At 41.1% G+C, this 22,307-nt stretch overlaps 1 protein-coding gene across 1 annotated transcript in view; it reads left to right on the forward strand.

Annotated features, from left to right (window-relative positions):
• Window positions 1-20,648, forward strand: part of CENPF (centromere protein F) — a 61,772-nt gene extending 41,124 nt beyond the window's left edge. The window contains exons 14-20 of the mRNA XM_043485245.1: window positions 576-728; window positions 6,037-6,213; window positions 6,540-6,701; window positions 8,950-9,112; window positions 12,565-13,035; window positions 15,426-15,604; window positions 19,663-20,648. Coding sequence (XP_043341180.1) covers window positions 576-728; window positions 6,037-6,213; window positions 6,540-6,701; window positions 8,950-9,112; window positions 12,565-13,035; window positions 15,426-15,604; window positions 19,663-19,866 — 1,509 coding nt within the window. The 3' untranslated portion in view covers window positions 19,867-20,648. The remainder of the gene's footprint in view (window positions 1-575; window positions 729-6,036; window positions 6,214-6,539; window positions 6,702-8,949; window positions 9,113-12,564; window positions 13,036-15,425; window positions 15,605-19,662) is intronic.
• The last annotated feature ends 1,659 nt before the right edge of the window (window positions 20,649-22,307 follow it).

Below are 22,307 nucleotides of genomic sequence, written 5' to 3' on the forward strand. Positions count from 1 at the left end.
AAGTAGATTGTCCAGAAAATACAGTCAATCATATCTCAATATTTTCCAAGAATTTCAAGTTTTTGCATAGCTTGTAAGTGACAGCAGTTATGGAGAGACAGTTAGACAAACTTTACCAGGCTCTTTCAGTCTGGTGTAGGGATGGATGCAAACAATCCTGCTTTAACTGGTTTTAACAAACCGTCATCCTGTTTCTTGTATTTTAGCATGGCTCTGGAGAATACATAAGAGATCCAAGGGCTGATAGATTAAGTCACTGCCTTGTAAATACTTTCTGATGTTTAAGTTTAATTCAAATCATTACCTCTATGAAGGATTTTAAGATTTGATAATATTATCTTTTTTTTGTCATTCTTTTCCTTATTGCTGTCTTTTGTTAAATCTTGCAGAGAAGAAAAGGTAAGCTTACCAGTCAGTTTTGAGAATATTAGTTGAGTGGATTAGCACCGGGAGGATTAGCTGGGTTTTATTTTATTATTGGAGTGATGTGAATGTCACGAATATGCTGTATCATAGTGATTAACACGATCAAACAGACAATCATAAGCAGATCCTAATGAAAGATGAAATTTCAGGTAAACACAATGACTGTGAAAGAAACTGAGCTTCAGAAGGAAAGGCATGCAATGATACAAGAAACGGCGGAACTGAAAGAAGAATTTAGTGGGGAGAAAAACAGGCTAACGGAAGAATTAAATTTAATGTTGGAAGAAATAAAGAGCAGCAAAGTAAGTTTCTCTATGACAGATTCATTACACTCTAATAATTCTTATGCACTCTCTCATTGTTTTGGTAAGACCTTCTGTAATGTATCAAACTTTTTTTTATCTTTTGAAAAGAATAACCCAAAGCTATGTCATGGTCAGACCTGCAGTAATCTTCGCCATTCAGCACTGTCATGAGCCCTGAAGGAGTCCAGAGAGGTCCCCAAATACATGAAAATACCTGTCAAGGAGCCCAGATATGTTTTTCATAGAAGACAGCCCTTCTAACTATATTAAGTCATACCAGAAATGGATTGCATGTAGCTTTCAGTAGGCTGTTTTCCTGGCCTGCTCCAGATTATAAGCTAGAGTGTTGCTAGAGACAGATGCACTGATCTTGCAGAGAACTAACAAAGTAACAGAGAGTCACAGTCAAATGTAAAATTGGAGCAGACTTGAGTTGCTATTTTAGGGTGGGTGGTGGCAGAACTATAGCATTTGGGCTGCCACTCCCGCCGCTGGTCCCGTAATAGACATTGCTGATTCATGTGCTTTCTCCTGAATCTCTGAACAACGAGACTTAGGTAGCAGCTACCATGCAGCCAGATGGCAAAATTCCTATGTTCATATAGTCCGTGTGCAACTTCATCCCCAAGTAGTTCTTAGAAAAGGATAGCAAAATATAATTGTGATTATGACCCAGAATAATACATAAAGTTGCAATGACATTTGGAATAGCCTGTATAAGAAATGGAGGGAATTTGTGCTTTTTTTTTTTTTTCCAATAAGGTAGGTTTTTAAAAAATTATTAACTTTGTCTTTGCTATGTCTTTGTTGCTGCCTGTGGACTTTCTCTAGTTATGGAGACCGGGGCCTAGTCTGCGGTTGCAGTGCTCAGGCTTCTCGCCGCCATGACTCCTCTTGTTGTGGAGCATGGGCTCTAGAGTCCAGGCTCTTGGGCTTAGTTGCTGTGCGGCTTATAGGATCTTCCTGGACCAGGGATGGATGTCCCCTACATTGCAAGGTGGATTCTTAACCACTGAACCACCAGGGAAGCCCTGTACTTTTCTTTAAATATGGTATTTAAAAAAACGGAAAAGCTTTGGCATTTAATCTCAGCAATTGGTTCATGGGATTTGTGCTAATGCTGTGTGGAAGGAGTTCCTATGAATGATATCTAAGTCCTGCACCTGCTGAAATCTGCTTGGGACTGAGCAGTCTGAGAGTATCCCTAGTATATTGTTACTTGCATTTCATTTATAGGCTCTTCTAAAAAAAAAAATGCTAAGTGTTCAGCTTGAAGGCCGTATGTATGAGTGCGTTGGTCTGCAATGGCTTTATTCATTCTGTAAACACTACTAAAATCAAAGGATAGCTATCCAGAGGTTCCTGCACTCACAGAGCTTACCATCGCGACACAATAAATCACCCCATAGGAAATGTATAAAATAATCATGAACTCTTCAAGTGCTATAAGACTTGTCCAGTGGTTAAGAATCTGCCTGCCAGTGCAGGGGACACTGGTTTGACCCCTGGTCCAACAAGATTCCACAAATGGTGAGGATGCTAAGCCCGTGTGCACAACTACGAGCCTCTGCTCTGCAATGGGAGATACCACTGCCGTGAGAAGTCCAGGCACCAGAGCTAGAGAGCAGCCCCTCCTTGCTGCAACCAGAGAGCCCATGTGCAGCAATGAAGACCCAGTGTTGCCAAATAAATAAATTAGTATTTTTTTAAAAACAACTGTTAAGCATGATAAAGGAAACAATTCTTCCCTGCAGAATGTTTGAGAAGTTGGGTATAGGAGTAGGGAACAACCTGATTTAGACAAGGTGGTCTGAGAATGCCACCTGCAAGGCAAGAAGTCACCATGTGAAGAACATGACCAAGGAAAGAGCCTTCTAAGCTTGTAGAGCAGTGTGACAAAATTTCTGAAATTAGGGACTTCCCTGGTGGTCCAGTGACGAAGACTCCGTGCTCCCAAAGCCAGGGGCCTGGGTGCAATCCCTGGTCAGGAAATTAGGTCCCATATGCCGTGATTAGGAGTTCACATGCCTCAACTAAAGATCCCGCATGCTGCTATGAAGATTGAAGATCCTGTGTGCTGCAAAGACATGGAGCAGCCTTAAAGGGGGGAGAAAAACAAAACTCTGAAATTATAAACACCTATGGACATTTTCGAAATTGAAAGGAAGCCATTGTGGCTGGAGTCAGATGGAAAATAATATGAAAGAAGGTTGGAGCAGTAGGAGAACGTGGTAAAGAACTAGTTCAGCTCAGTCGCTCAGTCGTGTCCGACTCTGCGACCCCGTGAACTGCAACACGCCAGGCCTCCCTGTCCATCACCAACTCCCAGAGTCCACCCAAACCCATGTCCATTGAGTCAGTGATGCCATCCAGCCATCTCATCCTCTGTCGTCCCCTTCTCCTCCTGCCCTCAATCTTTCCCAGCATCAGGGTCTTTTCCAATGAGTCTGCTCTTCGCATCAGGTGGCCAAAGTATTGGAGTTTCAGCTTCAACATCAGTCCTTCCAATGAACACCCAGGACTGATCTCCTCTAGGATGGACTGGTTGGATCTCCTTGCAGTCCAAGGGACTCTCAAGAGTCTTCTCCAACACCACAGTTCAAAAGCATCAATTCTTTGGCGCTCAGCTTTCTTTATAGTCCAACTGTCACATCCATACGTGACTACAGGAAAAACCATAGCCTTGACTAGACAGACCTTTGTTGACAAAGTAATGTCTCTACTTTTTAATATGCTGTCTAGGTTTGTCATAACTTTCCTTCACAATCTAAAATGACACAAAATACAAGAGGCTGGTGATTGAAAGGATAGATACATGAATTTGGCTAGTTTGCAATATAGGTAGTGTTTAAAAATTATCAGGATGGTAGAACATACAGATGGAGAAGAGAAGGTGCAGAAGAGGCGGCTCAGGGCCCAGCCCAGGTGACCCCCAGGAGACCCCCAGCACGCAGGGTGAGACAGAGGAGGAAGAGCCAGCAAAGAAACTGGGACGACAGGAGGAGGCAAACCGGGAGAGCGTCCTGTTCCTGAAGGCACGAGTGGAGGCTGTCTCGGGACTGACGGAGTGGTCAGCGGCATCAGATTCTGCTCAGAGGATGAAAGAGATGAGGGCTAAAGAATGGGGTTTGTAATATGGAGCTTGATGATGCTATTTCAGGAGGAGCTGGGATAAAAGGTTGGAGTGGGTTGAGGAGTGGTTGATGAGAAAGTGGACACAGCATGTATATAAACACATGTAGGAACAGCTATTTGGGATCAGGCACGGAGAAGCCAGATGCCTCCAGGGCTGCCCCGTGAAGGGAGAGAGGGGCAGAGGAGTAGGGAGCATGTGACAGGAAATTCTTAAAGTGACAGAAGATGCACCGAAGCTGGCCAAGAAGGAAACACAAGTCTGGAGGGGCTTGAGTGTAAAGGTGTTGTGGTCCTGTTGATGAGGTTAAGAAATTACTGTAATAGAAGTACTTAAAAAAGTGAGAAGCCCATAGAACTGCCATATGACCCAGCAATCCCACTTCTGGGCATACACACTGAGGAAACCAGATCTGAAAGAGACACGTGCACCCCAATGTTCATCGCAGCACTGTTTATAATAGCCAGGACATGGAAGCAACCTAGATGCCCATCAGCAGATGAATGGATAAGGAAGCTGTGGTACATATACACCATGGAATATTACTCAGCCGTTAAAAAGAATTCATTTGAACCAGTCCTAATGAGATGGATGAAACTGGAGCCCATTATACAGAGTGAAGTAAGCCAGAAAGATAAAGAACATTACAGCATACTAACACATATATATGGAATTTAGAAAGATGGTAACGATAACCCTATATGCAAAACAGGAAAAAGAGACACAGAAATACAGAACAGACTTTTGAACTCTGTGGGAGAATGTGAGGGTGGGATGTTTCAAAAGAACAGCATGTATACTATCTATGGTGAAACAGATCACCAGCCCAGGGGGGATGCATGAGACAAGTGCTCGGGCCTGGTGCACTGGGAAGACCCAGAGGAATCGGGTGGAGAGGGAGGTGGGAGGGGGGATCGGGATGGGGAATACGTGTAAATCTATTGCTGATTCATGTCAGTGTATGACAAAACCCACTGAAAAAATAAATAAATTAAAAAAAAAAAAAGTGAGAAGCCCAGAGAGCCAAGGAAGGTTTGGTCCAGGGTATCTTAGTTGTGAAGTTGGGGTTTCAGAGATCCCATGTTCCTTGTGGAGGTGACCTGGGGTTGGAACAAAGGAAATTGCCCCTAGAGGTGAAGTCACCTTTTAAAGTGAATTATAGTCATCCCTTGGTATCCACAGGAGATGGGTTTTAGGCCCTCCAGATTTCAGAATTCATAGATGTTCAAGTCCCTCCTATAAAATGGCATATAAAATGTGCATGTAACCTACACACATCCCCCAGAGTACTTTAAGTTTGCATGTGCTCAGTTGTTAGGTCATGTCTGACTGCAACTCCATGGACAGTAGCCCGCCAGGTTTCTCTGTCCTTGGGATATTCCAGGCAAGAATACTAGACTGGGTTGCCATTTCCTCTTCCAGGGGATCTTCCTGACCCAGGGATTGAACCCAAGTCTCCCGTGTCTGCATTGGCAGGTAGATTATTTACCACTGAGCCACCTGGGAAGCCCATACTGGATTACTTAAAATACCTAATACTATGTAAATAGTTGTAAATACTCTGCCTGCAATGCAGGAGACCCTGGTTCGGGAGAGTCCCCTGGAGAAGGGACAGGCTACCCACTTCAGTATTCTTGGGCTCCCCTGGGGGCTCAGACAGTAAGGAATCCGCCTGCAATGCAGGAGACCTGGGTTCCATCCCTGGATCAGGAAGATCCTCTGGAGGAGGGCAACCCACTCCAGTATTCTTGCCTAGAGAGTCCTCACGGACAGAGGAACCTGGTGGGCCCCAGTCCATCAGGTTGAAAAGAATTGTACAGGACTGAGCGACTAAACAACAACAAGTAACCTACTAGGATATGTAAATACAATGTAAATGCTGTGTGGAAAGTTCCTGGTACACAGAAAATTCAACTTTGACTTTTTGGAACTGTCTGGAATTTTGGAGGAGTGGGGATGGAATATTTTTGTTTTGTAGTTGGTTATATTTGTGGATGTTTAATCTGTGGCTGTAGAACATCAACTGTACATTGCTAAGGATTATAGCCCTAATTCTGTATAGATTTTGTCTTGCCTGTAAATGATTTTTTTCCCTTCCATACTCAGTGTTCCTAAATATATATGTCCAGGTTCTTAATTATCTTCCCATAATTTTATTGTTTTTCTCATTAGGGTCAACTGAAGGAGCTCATGCTAGAAAATAGTGAATTGAAGAAGAGTTTGGATTGTGTACACAAAGACCAGATGGAAGAGCAAGGGAAAATGAGAGGAGAAATAGCTGAATATCAGCTACGGCTTCAGGAAGCTGAAAACAAACATCAGGCTTTGCTTCTGGATACAAACAAACAGGTAAAAAGTGTGTGGTCTGGAGACTGGGCAAGCTGTAGAGTATGTGTTGATGGTGGTGATGAGGCATTTTTTGCAAGCAAGCCAGTGTTGTGTATTATAATTATGCTTCATAATTTTGTGGGTGGTCTCATTCTATTAACTTCCCTTTCTTTCCCCGTATTTGCACATGTCTTGTTTTATGCCTTGAGTTTTTAAAAAATATATTTCCATCTTGGAGAGAGTTCCAAAAACCATGATCTTTGGAGTAGCAGTTTTCTTTTCTGTTTGTTTCCCTTATGAAGTTTTTACCTGAGCCTCCTGGCTAAAGTAACATTTTTATGCCCTAGCATGAAATGGAAATCCAGACATATAGAGAGAAACTGACTTCTAAGGAGGAATGTCTCAGCTCACAGAAGGTGGAGATAGACCTCTTAAAGTCCAGTAAAGAAGAACTCAATAATTCTTTGAAAGCGACCACTGAGCTTTTAGAAGAATTGAAGAAAACCGAGGTATGTACACTTATCCTTACTTCATAACTTAGAATGACTTAAGTTATTACTGTTACTATACATGTACCAGTGATTTTAATAATATGAAATTAAGTGTTTTCATTTTACTTTTCATGAAAAAAGTTTTTGTAGTGATAAATCATTCATCAGTTGCCTGCTGAGTTGTTTCTACAGATTAGAGGACAGCATGCAGTTCCATAGCCTGAGTAGACTTTATCCATCGCTCAGTGAATCCTCTCAAAGTAGAGGATGTCAGAGACTTCTTGAGGGGGATATGAAGATCAAGCCAATAATAGATCACAGCAGGCCCCTCCAGACATAGATGATGATTTTGTAGTGAAAGTCTTACGTGATTGGTCTTCAGGTTCACTACTGTGATCAAACCTACTTTCCCATGACTTTGGGGTTCAATGTGAGCCAAGCACTTGGCCAGCCATACATGTGTATACGTTCTCCTCTTCCTCTCGATGCAGGGACCATCAAACTATTTTCTTTAGAAAAAAGAAGGTGAACCCTAATCTCAGTATTGTTAGACTATGTGTGTGGGCTCAGTTGCTCAATCATGTCTGACTCTTTGTGACCCTGTGGACTGTAGCCCATCGGGCTCCTCTGTCCATGGAATTTTCTGGGCAAGAATACTGGAATGGGTTGCCGTTTCTTACTTTAGCGGATCTTCCCTACCTGGAGATCCAACCCACATTTCTTGTGTCTCCTGCATTGGCAGGCAGATTCTTTACCACTGTGCCACCTGGAAAGTTCCATTGTTAAGAGTATAGAAGTTATAGTACTTCTACCTGGAGAAGGAGGCTGTTTTGATTCCCACAAATACTTTGCATAAAACGAATACCATCCAGAACGTAAAATAGGAACCTGGAAAATAAATATCTTTCAGAAAAATTATGATAACTAGGTATAGATTTCTTATGTTGATAGTCTTATACAATTATCACAGTGAAGGAAATATACCAAGGAAATACAAACTAAGTTTAAAATAACATTAATGATCAATAATGTCCTGTTGCTACAAAATGAGAGATATTAGGTTTAGTAACAGAAAGAAATAGCTTCAGGTCTACTTTTTAATTTACTTGCTTTCTCCTTTTTTTAAATCTTTGACAGTTGTACTGTGGGGAATGTCTATTTATATATGTACAAAATGGTACATTGTTAGTTGAGTCTATTCAAATCTCATAATTTTATTGAAGTTGATAAGCATTGTTGAAATTGAATTAAATCTGTCTCTAATCCATTTATGTTTGGAATCAGAAATAGAAAATTCTGAAAGTTCAGATTTATTGCAACATTGCTGATAAAATTATTTCAAGGTGAAATGTACAAAGAGGGAAATCTATTTGTAACATCAATGTGCTGCTAAGCTGCTGCTTTCTTTTTTTTGACAGTTTGATCTGCCTTTATATGTTTATGATCTCTTATCAGAACTTCTTAGAGCTAGATTGTTTTAGAGTTCTGTATTTCTTAGATATTAGATAATGCAATGCATATGCCACATATCACATAATATTCTATCAGAGTCTGGGGTGATACTTCATAATCAAATTCATAGTTTTATAGCAAAATGTATGAATATTTTCACAAGGTGGGATAAATAAAGACTGTAAATTCCTTTATATCTGTTCAGATCAAGTTTTGCCTATAAATCATTTTCAGAACTTGTTTTTTTGATTTTGCAATTGTGCTTAAGGAACTATGAACATGCACTACTAAGAAGTGCTTGATGACATAATTCTCCCACCATTCTATTCACTTTTTGTTTGAGTTACTATAACATTTAAATTTATGTTATAAACCATAATATCATTTGGCTTTAAATTAGTGTTGTGAGCCATATCTCTGGCCTTCATTTGGTATGACTCAACAAATGTCATCTTAGGTATTGAAACTGTGCTAGAGCACGGAATCACAAATGCGAACAAAATTCTCTGATCTGGAGTGTTTGGCCCACCAAGAATATGTCCATGGACCCTCGGCCCCTACCTCCCGGGTGTGATTCCCATTGGATAAACACAGATATATTGGGCTACTTACTTAGTAGGACAAAGACACAGTGTTTACTGGGGGTACTTAGGACACTGAACAGAGATGAGGAATTGTTTTATGCATCTTTAGATGTTTTGTCCTGTTCTTAAACTTATAGCATATAATTCTTAATTATATCTCATTAATATTTTTCCATATGCTCACGAAAAGCCATTCAAGGTTTTTAAGTGGAATTGCTTTTGTTTTGTAGATGGAAAATCTAAAACATGCAGATAAATTGAAGAAGGAAAACGATCGTGCCCAGAGTAAAATAAAGTTATTGATGAAATCCTGTAAACAGCTGGAAGAGGAAAAGGTGATGTTGCAGAAAGAACTGTCTCGTCTTGAAGCTGCAGAGCAAAAGCAGAGAGCAGGTGGGTGGGCACACGTGGACCAGCCCTGACCGATGCCCACTAGTGAAGTCACACACCGGTGTGTCTGTGGGGGAAGCGTGGTTGGTGCTCTGTTCTGAGACAGCACGCCCAGATTGAGCAGTGAGCCATTTCCCAGTTTCTGAATTTTGTGCTCATGCTGGGGTCACTAATGGGATTCGGAATGAAGCCTGCATTTTAAAAATAGAATGACTGCACCTTCTGTTCTATAAAACGTTCAAAAACCTGGCAGCCCTGTTTGCTAATGAGCCTTTCCAAGAAGAGTTATTCATGTGGATGTCCATTACATAGTTCCTACATCAAAGGAAGATTGGCCTCTGAGCTGGCACTGGTAATTTACGAACAGATGATTCTGGTTGTCCTTGGCCCTACTAAATAGAAAGGTTGGGGACTATATTTTTGGGTGTGTAGGTAAAACGAAACAGTAATGACAACGCTTTTTGTCACTTTTCGCCACATACACCCCTAGAGTGGAATGCTTTTTCTGTATGGATAGATGACGGCAAATATAGTACGCATGGCTCTTGTGGATCATACATAGCTTGGAAGGAGTGAGGGGTCAATAGTCTTCCCTGCTGAGAAGAGTAGTCAGAATGGACTGGGGCTTCAAGGACGGAATCAATACCAACCAGGAAGCTACAAGTGACTGAGACATCTTCGCATATAGTGTCCTTCAAACCCTTGTCAATCAGACCCTCCATTGCCTCCACACGGTTTTCAGCACTTCTTTGGACTTGTCTTTTCATTAGCCGCTGCCTGTCTCCCAGTGTACAGCCTTGACGTACTCCTTTCCCAATTTGGAATCAGTCTGTTGCTCCATGTCCAGTTCTAACTGTTGCTTCTTGACTTGCATACAGATTTCTCAGGAGGCAGGTCAGGTCATCTGGTATTCCCATCTCTTGAAGAATTTTCCACAGTTTATTGTGATCCACACAGTCAAAGGCTTTGGCATAGTCAATAAAGCAGAAGTAGATGTTTTTCTGGAACTCTCTTACTTTTTTGATGATCCAGTGAATGTTGGCAATTTCATCTCTGGTTCCTCTGCCTTTTCTAAATCCAGCTTGAACATCTGGAAGTTCATGGTTCATGTACTGTTGAAGCCTGGCTGGAAGAATTTTGAGCATTACTTTACTAGTGTGTGAGATGAGTGCAATTGTGTGGTAGTTTGACCATTCTTTGGCATTGCCTTTCTTTGGGACTGGAATGAAAACTGACATTTTCCAGTCCTGTGGCCACTGCTGAGTTTTCCAAATTTATTTGCATATTGAGTATAGCACTTTCAGAGCATCATCTTTTAGGATTTGAAATAGCTCAGCTAGAATTCCATCAACTCCACTAGCTTTGTTTTTACTGATGCTTCCTAAGGCCCACTTGACTTCACATTCCAGGATATGTGGCTCTAGGTGAGTGATCACACCATCGTGATTATCTGGGTTGTGAAGATCTTTTTTGTATAGTTCTGTGTATTCTTGCCACCTCTTCTTAGTATCTTCTGCTTTTGTTAGGTCCATACCATTTCTGTCCTTTATTGTGCCCATCTTTGCATGAAATGTTCCCTTGGTATCTCTAATTTTCTTGAAGAGATCTCTAGTCTTTCTCATTCTATTGTTTCTTTTGCATTGATCACTGAGGAAGGCTTTCTTATCTCTCCTTGCTATTCTTTGGAACTCTACATTCAAATGGGTATATCTTTCCTTTTCTCCTTTGCCTTTAGCTTCTGTTCTTTTCACAGCTATTTGTAAGGCCTCCTCAGATAACCATTTTGCTTTTTTGCATTTCTTTTTCTTGGGGATGGTCTTGATCACTGCCTTCTGTACAATATCACAAACCTCCGTCCATAGTTCTTTAGGCACTCTGTCTATCAGATCTAATCCCTTGAATCTATATGTCTTCCACTGTATAATCCTAAGTGTTCGGGAAAGGAGTACGTCAAGGCTGTATATTGTCACCCTGCTTATTTAACTTAAATGCAGAGTACATCATGAGAAATGCTGGACTGGATAAAGCACAAGCTGGAATCAAGATTGTCGGGAGAAATATCAATAACCTCACATATGCAGATGACACCATACTTATGGCAGAAAGCGAAAACGAACTAAAGAGCCTCTTGATGAAAGTGAAAGAGGAGTGTGAAAAAGTTGGCTTAAAACTCAACATTCAGAAAACTAAGATCATGGCATCCAGCCCCATCACTTCATGGCAAATAGATGGGGAAACAGTGGCTGACTTTATTTTTCGGGATTCCAAAATCACTGCAGATGGTGACTGCAGCCATGAAATTAAAAGATGCTTATTCCTTGGAAGAGAAGTTATGACAAACCTAGACAGCATATTAAAAAGCAGCGACATTACTTTGCCAACAAAGGTCTGTCTAGTCAAAGCTATGGTTTTCCCAGTGGTCATGTATAGATATGAGAGTTGGACTATAAAGAAAGCTGAGTGCCAAAGAATTGATGCTTTTGAACTATGGTGTTGGAGAAGACTCTTGAGAGTCCCTTGGACTGCAAGGAGATCCAACCTAAAGGATCAGTCCTGAATATTCATTGGAAGGACTGATGTTGAAGCTGAAACGCCAGTACTTTGGCCACCTGATGAGAAGAACTGACTCATTAGAAAAGACCCTGATGCTGGGAAAGATTGAAGGCAGGAGGAAAAGGGGACGACAGAGGATAAAATGGTTGGGTGGCATCACCGACTCCAGGGATACGAGTTTGAGTAAACTCTGGGAGTTGGTGATGGACAGGGAGGCCTGGCGTGCTGCAGTCCATGGGGTCGCAAAGAGTCGGACACGACTGAGCAGCTGAACTGTCTCCCAAAGCCTTTACAACAGTGACTCTATATTCTCTATCGACTTTTACTGTTCATTCACTTAAAATAGAAAGAATGGACAGATAAATATAGAGGGTGTAATAAATTAATTTGTTTTATGTAGTATGATAACTACAAGAAAGTTTGATGGATTGGCTGAAATATGAGTTTGAGCTATTGATGGGTTATATTTAAACTATCCCAGTCAGTATGTGGGCTCCCCTGTTGGCTGAATAATCTGTCTGTGAAATGGTAAAGAATATGCCTGCCAAGCAGGAGATACGGGTTCAATCTCTGGAGAAGGAAATGGCAACCCGCTCCAGTATTCTTGCCTAGGAAATCCCATGGACAGAGTAGCCTGGTGGGCTACAGTCTGTGGGGTCTCAAAAGAATCGGGCATGACTTAGCAAGTAAACAATAATGTTATTCACTAGAATATGTATTTTGATACAGTCCCTCCCAAATAAGAGCTGTTTAAAGTATAAGAACATCTGTAGCTACATCTTCCCCCACTCCTCCAAAATAAAAAAAATCAAGAGCAAGTCTAACGTTATCTGTTTGATGATGCCCAGTGTTAACTAGAGAAGTGTCACATTACAAATGACTTGTCACTTTACTTTTGACAGATACCATTGTGGATGTTAATGTCGATGAATTAATAACCGAAATGAAAGAACTGAAAGAAACCCTTGAAGAAAAAACCAAGGAGGCAGACGAATACCTGGATAAATACTGTTCCCTGCTTATAAGCCATGAGAAGTTAGAGAAAGCCAAAGAGATGTTAGAAACACAAGTTGCTCGTCTGAGTTCACAATCTAAACTTAATCTTCGAAGTTCTCCTTTGGTGAATTCAGTTGCTCCAGGACCATCCCCAGTCCCTTCTGCCACTGAAAAGAAGTTACCATCTGGCCAAAATAAATCTTCAGGCAAAAGGCAAAGGTCCAGTGGGATTCGGGAGGATGGGGGAGAAACCACGCCTTCTACACCAGAGACATTTTCTAAAAAAAGCAGGAAAGCCATCAAAAGTACTCACCCTGCAGAGGATGCAGAAGATGCTGAGTTTGAGCCAGAGGGGCTTCCAGAAGTTGTAAAGAAAGGTATGACATAATTTTAAAAGTATTTGTGTTCTTTTAAAAAATTCTAAAAAAATTCACATACAAAAAGAAAAGAAGCATTTGTATTTTGGGGTTATTATGCCATGGTCCTAATTAATCTTCAGAAGCAATAGTCCACTGTTAAATTGGTAAGGTATATACTTTCTTTTCTCTCATGAGAGAATGACAGATCTAATTACTTATGTCACAGTACAAAAAATACTTGGAGATTTGAAAAATGACTGTCAAAAAACTGTTTGGAAATCGATATTTCTGTGCTGAAAAATCCCCAAATCAAGATAACCCTTCAAGTTCCCCACCTTTAGTGTTGTGTGACCCAGGTAGTAGGGAGCTGAAAGATGGGGCCCCATGATGCTGGCTCCTGGCTGGAGCTACTTACCATGTTTTTTGTTTGTTTTTTAACCCCAGTGTTCCCTCAACGTGTAGCCCAGAGACTGGGGCCAGTCTAGGAATGTTCGTTACTGTCCCATGACCAAAACGATGTATAGAAATCTTGAGTTAGAATTTAAAATTTTCCTAGCCATTTGCTATTTTGCTGTTTGCAGTATCCAAGCACATAATCAGTTTTTATTGTACTCATTGTATTATACAAAAGTATCATCCCACAGCAGATGAGAGATTACTCCCTACCCCTCTTCTGTCCTGTAGAACTAGAGAAAAACAAGTATCATATATTAACGCATAAATGTGGAATCTGAAAAAATTGCTATAGATGGTCTTATTTATAGAGCTGAAATAGAGACACAGAAGTAGACGACAAACATATGGATACCAAGAGGAAAAGCGGGGCGGCAGGATGAATTAGGAGATTAGGACTGACATATATATATTTTGACATATGATATTGTTGATACTATGTATAAAATAGGTAACTAATGAGACCCTACTGTATCGCATGGGCTTCCCAGGTGATAAAGAATAAATGATATTCTTTATGAATGATAAGAATCCATCTGCCAATGCAGGAGACCAGGGTTCCACTCCAGGATCAGGAAGATCCCCTGGAGGAGGGCGTGGCAACCCACTCCATATTCTTGCCTGGGAAATCCCATGGACAGAGGTGCCTGGTGGGCTACAGTCCATGGGTCAGAAAGAGTCAGATGCAGCTGATGGATTAGACCGGCACGCGCTGTATACAGCACACGTGTGGGAACTCTGTGCTGGGTGCTCTGCGGTGACCTAAATGGGAATGCAGTTCCAAAGAGAGGGCGGATCTGATACATGGAGCTGATTCACTCTGCTTACGGTAGAAATTGTAAAGCAACTGTACTCCAATGGCAGTGTAGTTTTAAAAATGGATTCTGGGATACAGAAAACAAACAAAGGGTTACCAGTGGGGAGAGGACAGGGGGAGGGGCAAGATGGTGCAGGAGATTAAGAGGTACCGACTACTACGCTTGAAATAAATGAGCTACAACAAGGCTATATCGTTCAGCATAGGGAATAGAGCCAGTAATATAGCCAATATTTTATAATAAGTAAAATGGAATGTAACCTTTGAAAATTGTGAATCACTGTGTTGTACATCTGAAACTAATATAATACCATTAATCAATTAAAAAGAAAAAATTCTGGGAGATGATTTGGGGAAAGAAAACTTTTTTTTTTTTTTTTGCCATAGATGGTTTAAGAAGCACAATTTTGAGTAATTCTAACCCTTAGCTAAGAAATCCAACCTCCAGATAGTTAGTTGGCTCTTTTTTATGACCGCCTTTTATTTGTAGGTAAAGGTTAAAAACAAAAGCACAGTCTCCTGTAGTTAATGTAGTTGCGTTAAGGCTGTTTTGGAGCGTGTGTGACACGCTTTCTTTTAGTGTCCTTGGGATTGCCGTTCTCCTCTTGGCCATCACTAGTTGTGTCAGTTCCCTCTGTGCGGGGAGATGATGCCGAGTGAAGTCACTCTTAGCAAGACCCAGACTCTCCTCCCATCCAGTCTTTCTACGTGAGAGTATTCCTGCAAGTAGCTGTTGTGACTTCACAAATTCCCCCTTTCCACAAGAGCAGGGCTTCCCCTGTGCCTGCCCCTTTCCATTTTACCCCTTATTTCCCCCACCCATCCGTCTTACAGGAAGGCCTGCCGATTTGTTCTCTGTAGAAGCAGGAAGTTTTTTCCTTGAATGTTATTTCCACCCCCACCTCCCTTTCCCCCATGTTGTTTCTTTTGTTTCTAACAAGAAAAAAAAAAACCTGTGAGGGGTTTACTCAGCTTGCTGCCTCCCAGGGTGATTGTGAATAAAGTGGGGCCGCCGCCCACTGAGGAGGAGGAAGTGGATCCTTGCTCACTGGTGAATGTCACTTGTGAATATCACTCCCCCTGGAGAGGCTGATGGAATTGCAGCCAGCAGTGCTGACGGTCACTTTTGTGCCCTTAGGGTTTGCCGACATCCCAACCGGAAAGATGAGCCCCTACATCCTGCGGAGGACAACCATGGCAACCAGGACCAGCCCCCGCCTTGCTGCCCAGAAGTTAGCAGCATCCCCACTAAGTCTCGACAAAGAAAATCTCACCGAAACCTCCAATCCAACAGCTGGTGGCAGCAGATCACAAAAGGTAAACTCCGTGAACATGTATCTACTGTGTGAAATCCAGGAAATGAGAGCGTTATCTGGGCAAGACTTTGACACTGAACCCTCTGACTCAGGAGCCCTTCAAAGTCTGACCTTTTCCCCGTGGTATAAATAAGTCAGTAGTGAGGAGAGTAGCAAGCAGATGCAAGGATAGACGTCACGTTATCCTGCCGCACAATCTCATCCTTGACCCAGCAGGCTGCTTATAAACAGTCTGATGGGAAGTGGTGTTGTCAGAGCGGAGCTCCAAGGGTTTGTTAGAACGTTTCGGGGGAACTGTGGAAGGACGGGGCGCAGGCCCTGGTGTTTGCTTGTTTACAGGCTTCCCTCTCACCCCTCTGCCCCCCGGCTGTGATTCTTAGTGTTTATTACCCCTTGACTTTCTATGAAAAGCACGTATTTCAGCAGATGTCTGAAGAAAGGAGCTCTGCTGGTGGGTGTCTCTCTTGACTGTTGAAGTGAGAGAGGGTTAGAATCCTAGGGACCTCTCTGCACCTTGCAAAGAGCCCAGGCAAGTTATTTAAAGCAGAGAGTGTATTTGCTTCACAGCCATAGCAGCAGCTACCGTTTATGTATGCAAAGTACATGAATTTTAGGTAACTCAGTTTTATTTTATTTTATTGAACTCTCTTAGGTAGTTATTATAAAAGGACGAAGAAAGTAAGACTCGTAAGATTGAACCTCCCCAGGGTTAACACCTGTCTCTCAGCTCCAGTCTTGCTCTTTTCCTATTGTTTCTCAAACTAGGGATCACAGGACTCTTGTTGGAAGTTTCTGGAATAACTTACAGAATTTTTGTTTTTAATATTGTGATTTTACTTTGTTTATTGGTTAGAGTTTAAGTATTCAATCAGATAACCTTGATCCAGCCAACAAAACTTTGAAGGTGTAGTAACCCTTATTTGTATAAGGTAATACTTTTTAAGTGGGCAGGCGTGTTCCTCATTAGGATTTTAGATACCAAATACAAAGACTTTGGTGATTAGTTGCATCAGAGCAACAACATTTAAGCAAATGTTTGTTATGCTGATATATAAGAGCTTTAAGGATTAAGGAGTTTATATCTACAGTTAAGTTTGTTTACAACTTACATTATAATAAAGATCTTATTCACTGGGGGCTGAGGGAGAAGGGTATGAGATTTTCTTTCACTCATTAAAATGGGCCCATCTATGACTTGGAATTAGAAATATTCTGCTATTTTGTGCAAATTTCTTTCCCTTCCCCATCAGTCTTCCCACCTCCCACCTTTCTCTATAATTTTTCTTTCTTACTGTACACTCATGTTTGGAGTTAACTTTTGAATGTTGGTAACAGTAAAACACTGAAGAGTATATTGGAGTAGGTCCTAACTCTCCAGGGACCATAAGAACAGTTTCTTTTCCATAAAGTAACTAGTACTTTTAAAGAGTGAAGCTTCCAGACTTGACCAAAGCTATTAATATTAAGCACAGCCTAACTCCTGAAATGAAGTATTTGGCTGTTTCCAGTATGACTTCTGTGATGTTGCTGATTATGTGAACAGTTTACTTGTGTCCTCATGTCTAATACAGATATCTTCTAAATTAATGGAGCTGTTAATGTCCTAAAGTGATTGCAATAATAATAGATGTTTAAATAGATGTTTAAAGGTGTGTTAGGAAATCACCTCATAAGATTACCATAGGGGTCACTTTTCCTTCTTTTATGAGGACTGCTGGTAAAGCAGTTGTCATGTGGAGTTCGAGCTTCTTTTCTAAGAGAGCTTTGCACGCTAGGGGGCCTGCCCTCCACGCTGCTGTCACATCTGCTGAGGACAGAGCAGTAACCATGGTTTCCTGCAGACTTGTGTGCGCAGGAGCTATAGGCTGCAGTAGGCACCAGTGGTTATGAACTGCTAAGCAATTTTGTGCACTTGTGCACATGAATGGGGGGTGGTTCCTCTTGAAAGGAGGTTATAGGGGACTTGTGATTAGATGCAAGCCTTCAAAACCCAGCCTATTGATTTTTAATGTAATTCAACATTTTCTGAGTCACCTTATAAAATGCTTGCCTCATCTGCTGAGCATATTTCATCATTCAGTTTGAAAAGAGACTGCAAGTTATTCTTTCCTAAAGCGGTTGCTTAGAAACTTCAGATTATGAATATTCACCTGAAGTCACTGGCTGAGTGTTGAAAGATTTCCTAGATCATTTAACAGAACTGTTAGTGACAGCTGACAAGTTCAAAGGGGAACATGGCCAAGATGCAGAATAGGTGAGGATCAGTCTCTGCTTTGTCTCTGGGAGTTAGCTCCAGAGGACCATCCATTAACTGTATGAGATGACTGTGAGGCCATCACCACAGGGCCTGTCAGCAATTTAGTGGGATCTTAACCATTTTTCCTACTTACGAGTTTCTTTTCCAATGAGCTATTTGCATGCCCACTGTCTCCCCACTGTGGCTGCAGACACGGTTTGTAAGACAGTTAGGGTATGGCGGGTGCACTTAATATCTTAAATACCTGGGAAGTCTGACCTCATCTAGTTATGGATAAGTCTGAGGCTAACTAACCAACATGAGGATCAAATCTGAAGTTAAAACTCTGATTACCAACTACAGTTTCCTCAATTCAGAATCAAGAAATTGAGTCTGGAAGGGGAGGCCAAAGGGTGAACTTTGGCTATTCTGTTGGGTTTCAGAAGGAGTTTTACTAGCTCACATTCTCTTTCCCCAGTGCAGTCTCTCTCCCCACCTCCTCTGTCTTTTAATGGTGCAACTAAAGGTTTGATTCTCCTGCAGCTCATGGGTTCAAGGGAAATGTCTATCTTCTGTATCACTTTCTACTTTAAAAAAAAGAAAAGGAAAGAAAAGAGTGCCAGTAAAACTCTTGTTTTTTTCCTTCAAATTTTCATGGACAGTAATTTTCCATTAAGTCCTAATCCTTCAAGGCCACTCCTTTTTAAGTGTCCTGCACATCATCTGAGGTAGAGGCAACCTTTCCAGGGATCTGATCTGTTGGCCAGATTTACTATGTTTTGTAATGAAAAGTATTTAGCTGCCTTTTAAAACCACACACTTCCTATGGAAAGAATATACACAGGGAAATAATTTCCATTCTTTCTTCTTCTGCTTCAGAAGGCGGTCCCAGGCAGGCAGTTGGGCAGGGAGTGGTCTGTCCCATAGGTGCTTCTCAGAGTTGGTACTGAGCACATATAACCCTAGCTAAGAGTCCTTCCTCTTTTTCTTTTAAAGATCTTCCTACCTGAACCGTCTACTCTTGCCCTTTCACTTTGGTTGTGACGTTTTCCTGTATTTCATCCGTCTTGCTCTTTCTCTCTCCTGACCCCATATTTTTTCTCACTACCATAGAAAACTCAAAAAAATCTCAACCCTACCAGCTGCATTACCCTCTCATCTACTTAAAGTCTCACATTTTTTGAGATCCCCCTTTCTCTTAAAAGGGGGATCCCCCTTTCTCTTAAAAGGCAGGACATCGAAAAGGGAACTTAAAATTTTTTTCTGGACTTTAAATGGAAGGAGAATGATTAAAATGTTGTTATGTGAGGAAGAGGCTCTAGGTCTTTTAAATGTTGTAAATAAAGCTTCCACCTTATGAAACTGTTAAGACTCACTGGAATACGTTTATTTGAATGATAGAGGCTCAAGTAAGATAAATGGAAGCTGGTTTGGGTTCTTAGGCAAATATTGAATGTTTGCTATTAGTCAAGCATATTTTGGGCACTGTGGATGCAGAGGTAAAAAGGACACAGTCTTTGCCCTCAGAGAGCTTACCTTCTGATCTGAGACGGTCACGGTGGCCTTGGGAACGAGTGTCTGGTCATTAGAGATGTCAAGGAAAGCTTTGCAAGGTGGCTCAAGAGGTGGTGTCCGACCCTTTTCTCTAGCTTCTCTTTTAGGTGGGGGCCTGTTTTCAGGGTAGAAGAAATCGTCATACTGTGTACAACTCCTAGAAGAAGAATTGAACTTCAAATGTGATGACCTAAATAAGTACTTTATTTTTCATGCTGTAGAAATGCGAATGTGATTTTAAACCTCTAATGACAATACTTGTGTTGCAGGTCAAGGTTTCTCAACAGAGCCCAGTGGATTCAGGCACTGCCTTCCGAGATCCCACTGCCAGATCTCTCTCCATCAGTAATCTTCCTGAGAGAAGTCCAGCGGGCAGCCCCAGGGAGGGCCTGAGAGCCAAGCGAGGCCGCCACGCCCCCAGCCCAGAAACCAGCCTGGAGTCCGGGGGTGGTGGGGACTGTAGGGTCCAGTAAAGAGCCCGAGCGTGTCAGGACTCCTGGAAGGCGGCGGCTGCTGAGCAGAACGCAGTCTGACTGTGCGCTTGTCTTTGTTCATCAGTCGGCACCTTACCAGAGGGAAGAAAACAGCTCCTTTTAAATCGAAATACATTTGACTGTTTAGATCTCCCCTGTAGAAGAATTATAAAAGTTTGGAAGCACTGATTACCTCTACATTGATACTCCTCTTCTGTAATGTAAAATAGTCCCGTATAAAGCATTTTGGCAATGTTACACTTTAAATGGCAAGCACTGTATTACAACTCCTGTTTTTATGTGGATTTTACACTAAAAAATTCAAGTAACATTTTCTTACTTGCAACAGACAGCTCCCAGGAAAATGTAAACTTTTGCTTTATGATATTTCTTTTGTATAATGTTAGACATGGAATAATTTTAGATCAAGAATTTCTTTGAGTTGAGTAAAATGAAGGAAATCCTGTTACATGTTTTTAAGGAAAACATGCACACAGATACATGTGTGGGTGTGTTCCTCCTCTTCCACACTGTTTTCTAAATCTTGGCTTACTTATATAACCTGTTCATACTTGTGTGTGGTGTGGTGGGAGTTGTGTGTTGATTTTCAGTCAGCCTGGCTGCAGGCTCCTCAAAGGTACAGTATCTTGAGTTTTCTGTCATTGTGCTGTTTCTCTTCAAGGCCAGTTTGTTGGAGTGCTTTGGTAGGATTCTCATAAATGGTGATCTATAAAATATGGCATTTTTTCTAATAAAAAATTCAATTCACCTTTGTTTTATGTACAAATGATTTCTAAATATAAATATATTATGAACTTTGGTACCATTTCTTGTTAACTTCAACAGCCTCTTGTAAAAGTAAACATATTTTAACAAATGATACTACTACATTTAGAAAACACATTCAGTTATATTAAAAAGACATGGTTTGGAATGTGGGTCATGAAGATTATGTAGGCATATAATACGTCCAGCCAGTGCCTAGCACATGTGTGTACTCATTAAATCTCATCAACAAGGTTACAAGTATGTGGTATTTTCCAGCTCATTTATGGATGACAGAGTTTTGTAAATATGCAGGCATTCTGAGCCATATCAATTTCAAAAACTTTGGAACAAGTCCTTGTGTCCTCGAATCAGGGTAAAGAAGTTTTCCAGGACATGAACTTGTAAAAGATAATTTGCTGTTGACTTTTAGTTCAGATTTATGTATAAACTTTGACAAATACTAACATTTATATTTTAAAATTGTCCTTTGGTAGGTGGCCTCTATGTTGGATTATGCTTCAATAATATGAAGCTACTTAGTATTCATCTACTGAAAGTGATATCCTGTCTTTCCCCCTGATTCTTCAGTTGCTCGGGGTTGTGATCTGGTGCAATATCCTTATCATAAGTCATCCCAAGGCTGCCATGTGCTCAAGGGCATGGCCCAGAGGAGATATTACTAATATCAGGCCATCAACTTTATTGGCTGTCTGCAGTTATTGGAAGATTCCACTCAGTAGGTCTGGCTGGGTGGTTCCATGGGTTCTTAAAAGCATCCTTTTTTTTTTTTTTCTTTTTCTTTTTTTTCTGTTTTTTACTGGAGTATATTTGCTTTACAATGTAGTATTCTTTTGTACAGCAAAATGAATCAGCTATGTGTATATACATAATCCCTCTGTTTTGAATTTCCTTTCCATTTGGGTCACCGCAGAGCACTGAGTAGTTTCCTGAGCTGTGCAGTATGTTTTTTCATTAGTTATCTATTTTATTCACAATATCAATAGTGTATGTGTGTCAACCCCAGTGTCCCAGTTCCTCCCACCCTTCCCGCCTTCCCCCTTGGTATCTGTATATTCTGTGTTTCTATTTCTACTTTGCAAATAAGATCATCTATACCATTTTTCTCGATTTCACATATATTATGTTAATATACAGTATTTTTCTGACTGACTTCATTTTGTATGACACTATCTCCGTCCATCCATGTCTCTACAAATGACCCGATTAAACAAAATCAGTTCCTTTTTCTGGCTGAGTAATATTCCATGGTATGAAAGCATCTTGATCTTTTCCCAGGTGGACTGTAGCTGCTGCTCCTTGTTACGGAAAATTCTCAGCATGTCTTCCATTTATATAATTGTAGAGACTTGTTCACAGTCTTATACATGGACAGCCAAGATGTTAAATATTTTTTTCCTTAAGCTAACAATACTTGTTATACTATGAGCTGAGTTGCATATAGGTGGTGGTTTAGTTGTTGTATCTGACTCTGTGCGACCCCGTGGACTGTAGCCTGCCAGATTCCTCTGTCCATGGGATTTACCAGGCAAGAATATTGGCGTGAGTTGCCATTTCCGTCTCATTGCATATAGCATGAAAACAATACACTACAGTCCCAACCCTGAAGTACCTGATAAACCAGTTGAGTCACAAATAAGATCTGGTTGACAAAT

This window comes from Cervus canadensis, chromosome 13, assembly GCF_019320065.1.
Source record: "Cervus canadensis isolate Bull #8, Minnesota chromosome 13, ASM1932006v1, whole genome shotgun sequence".
Classification (NCBI taxonomy): Eukaryota; Metazoa; Chordata; class Mammalia; order Artiodactyla; family Cervidae; genus Cervus; species Cervus canadensis.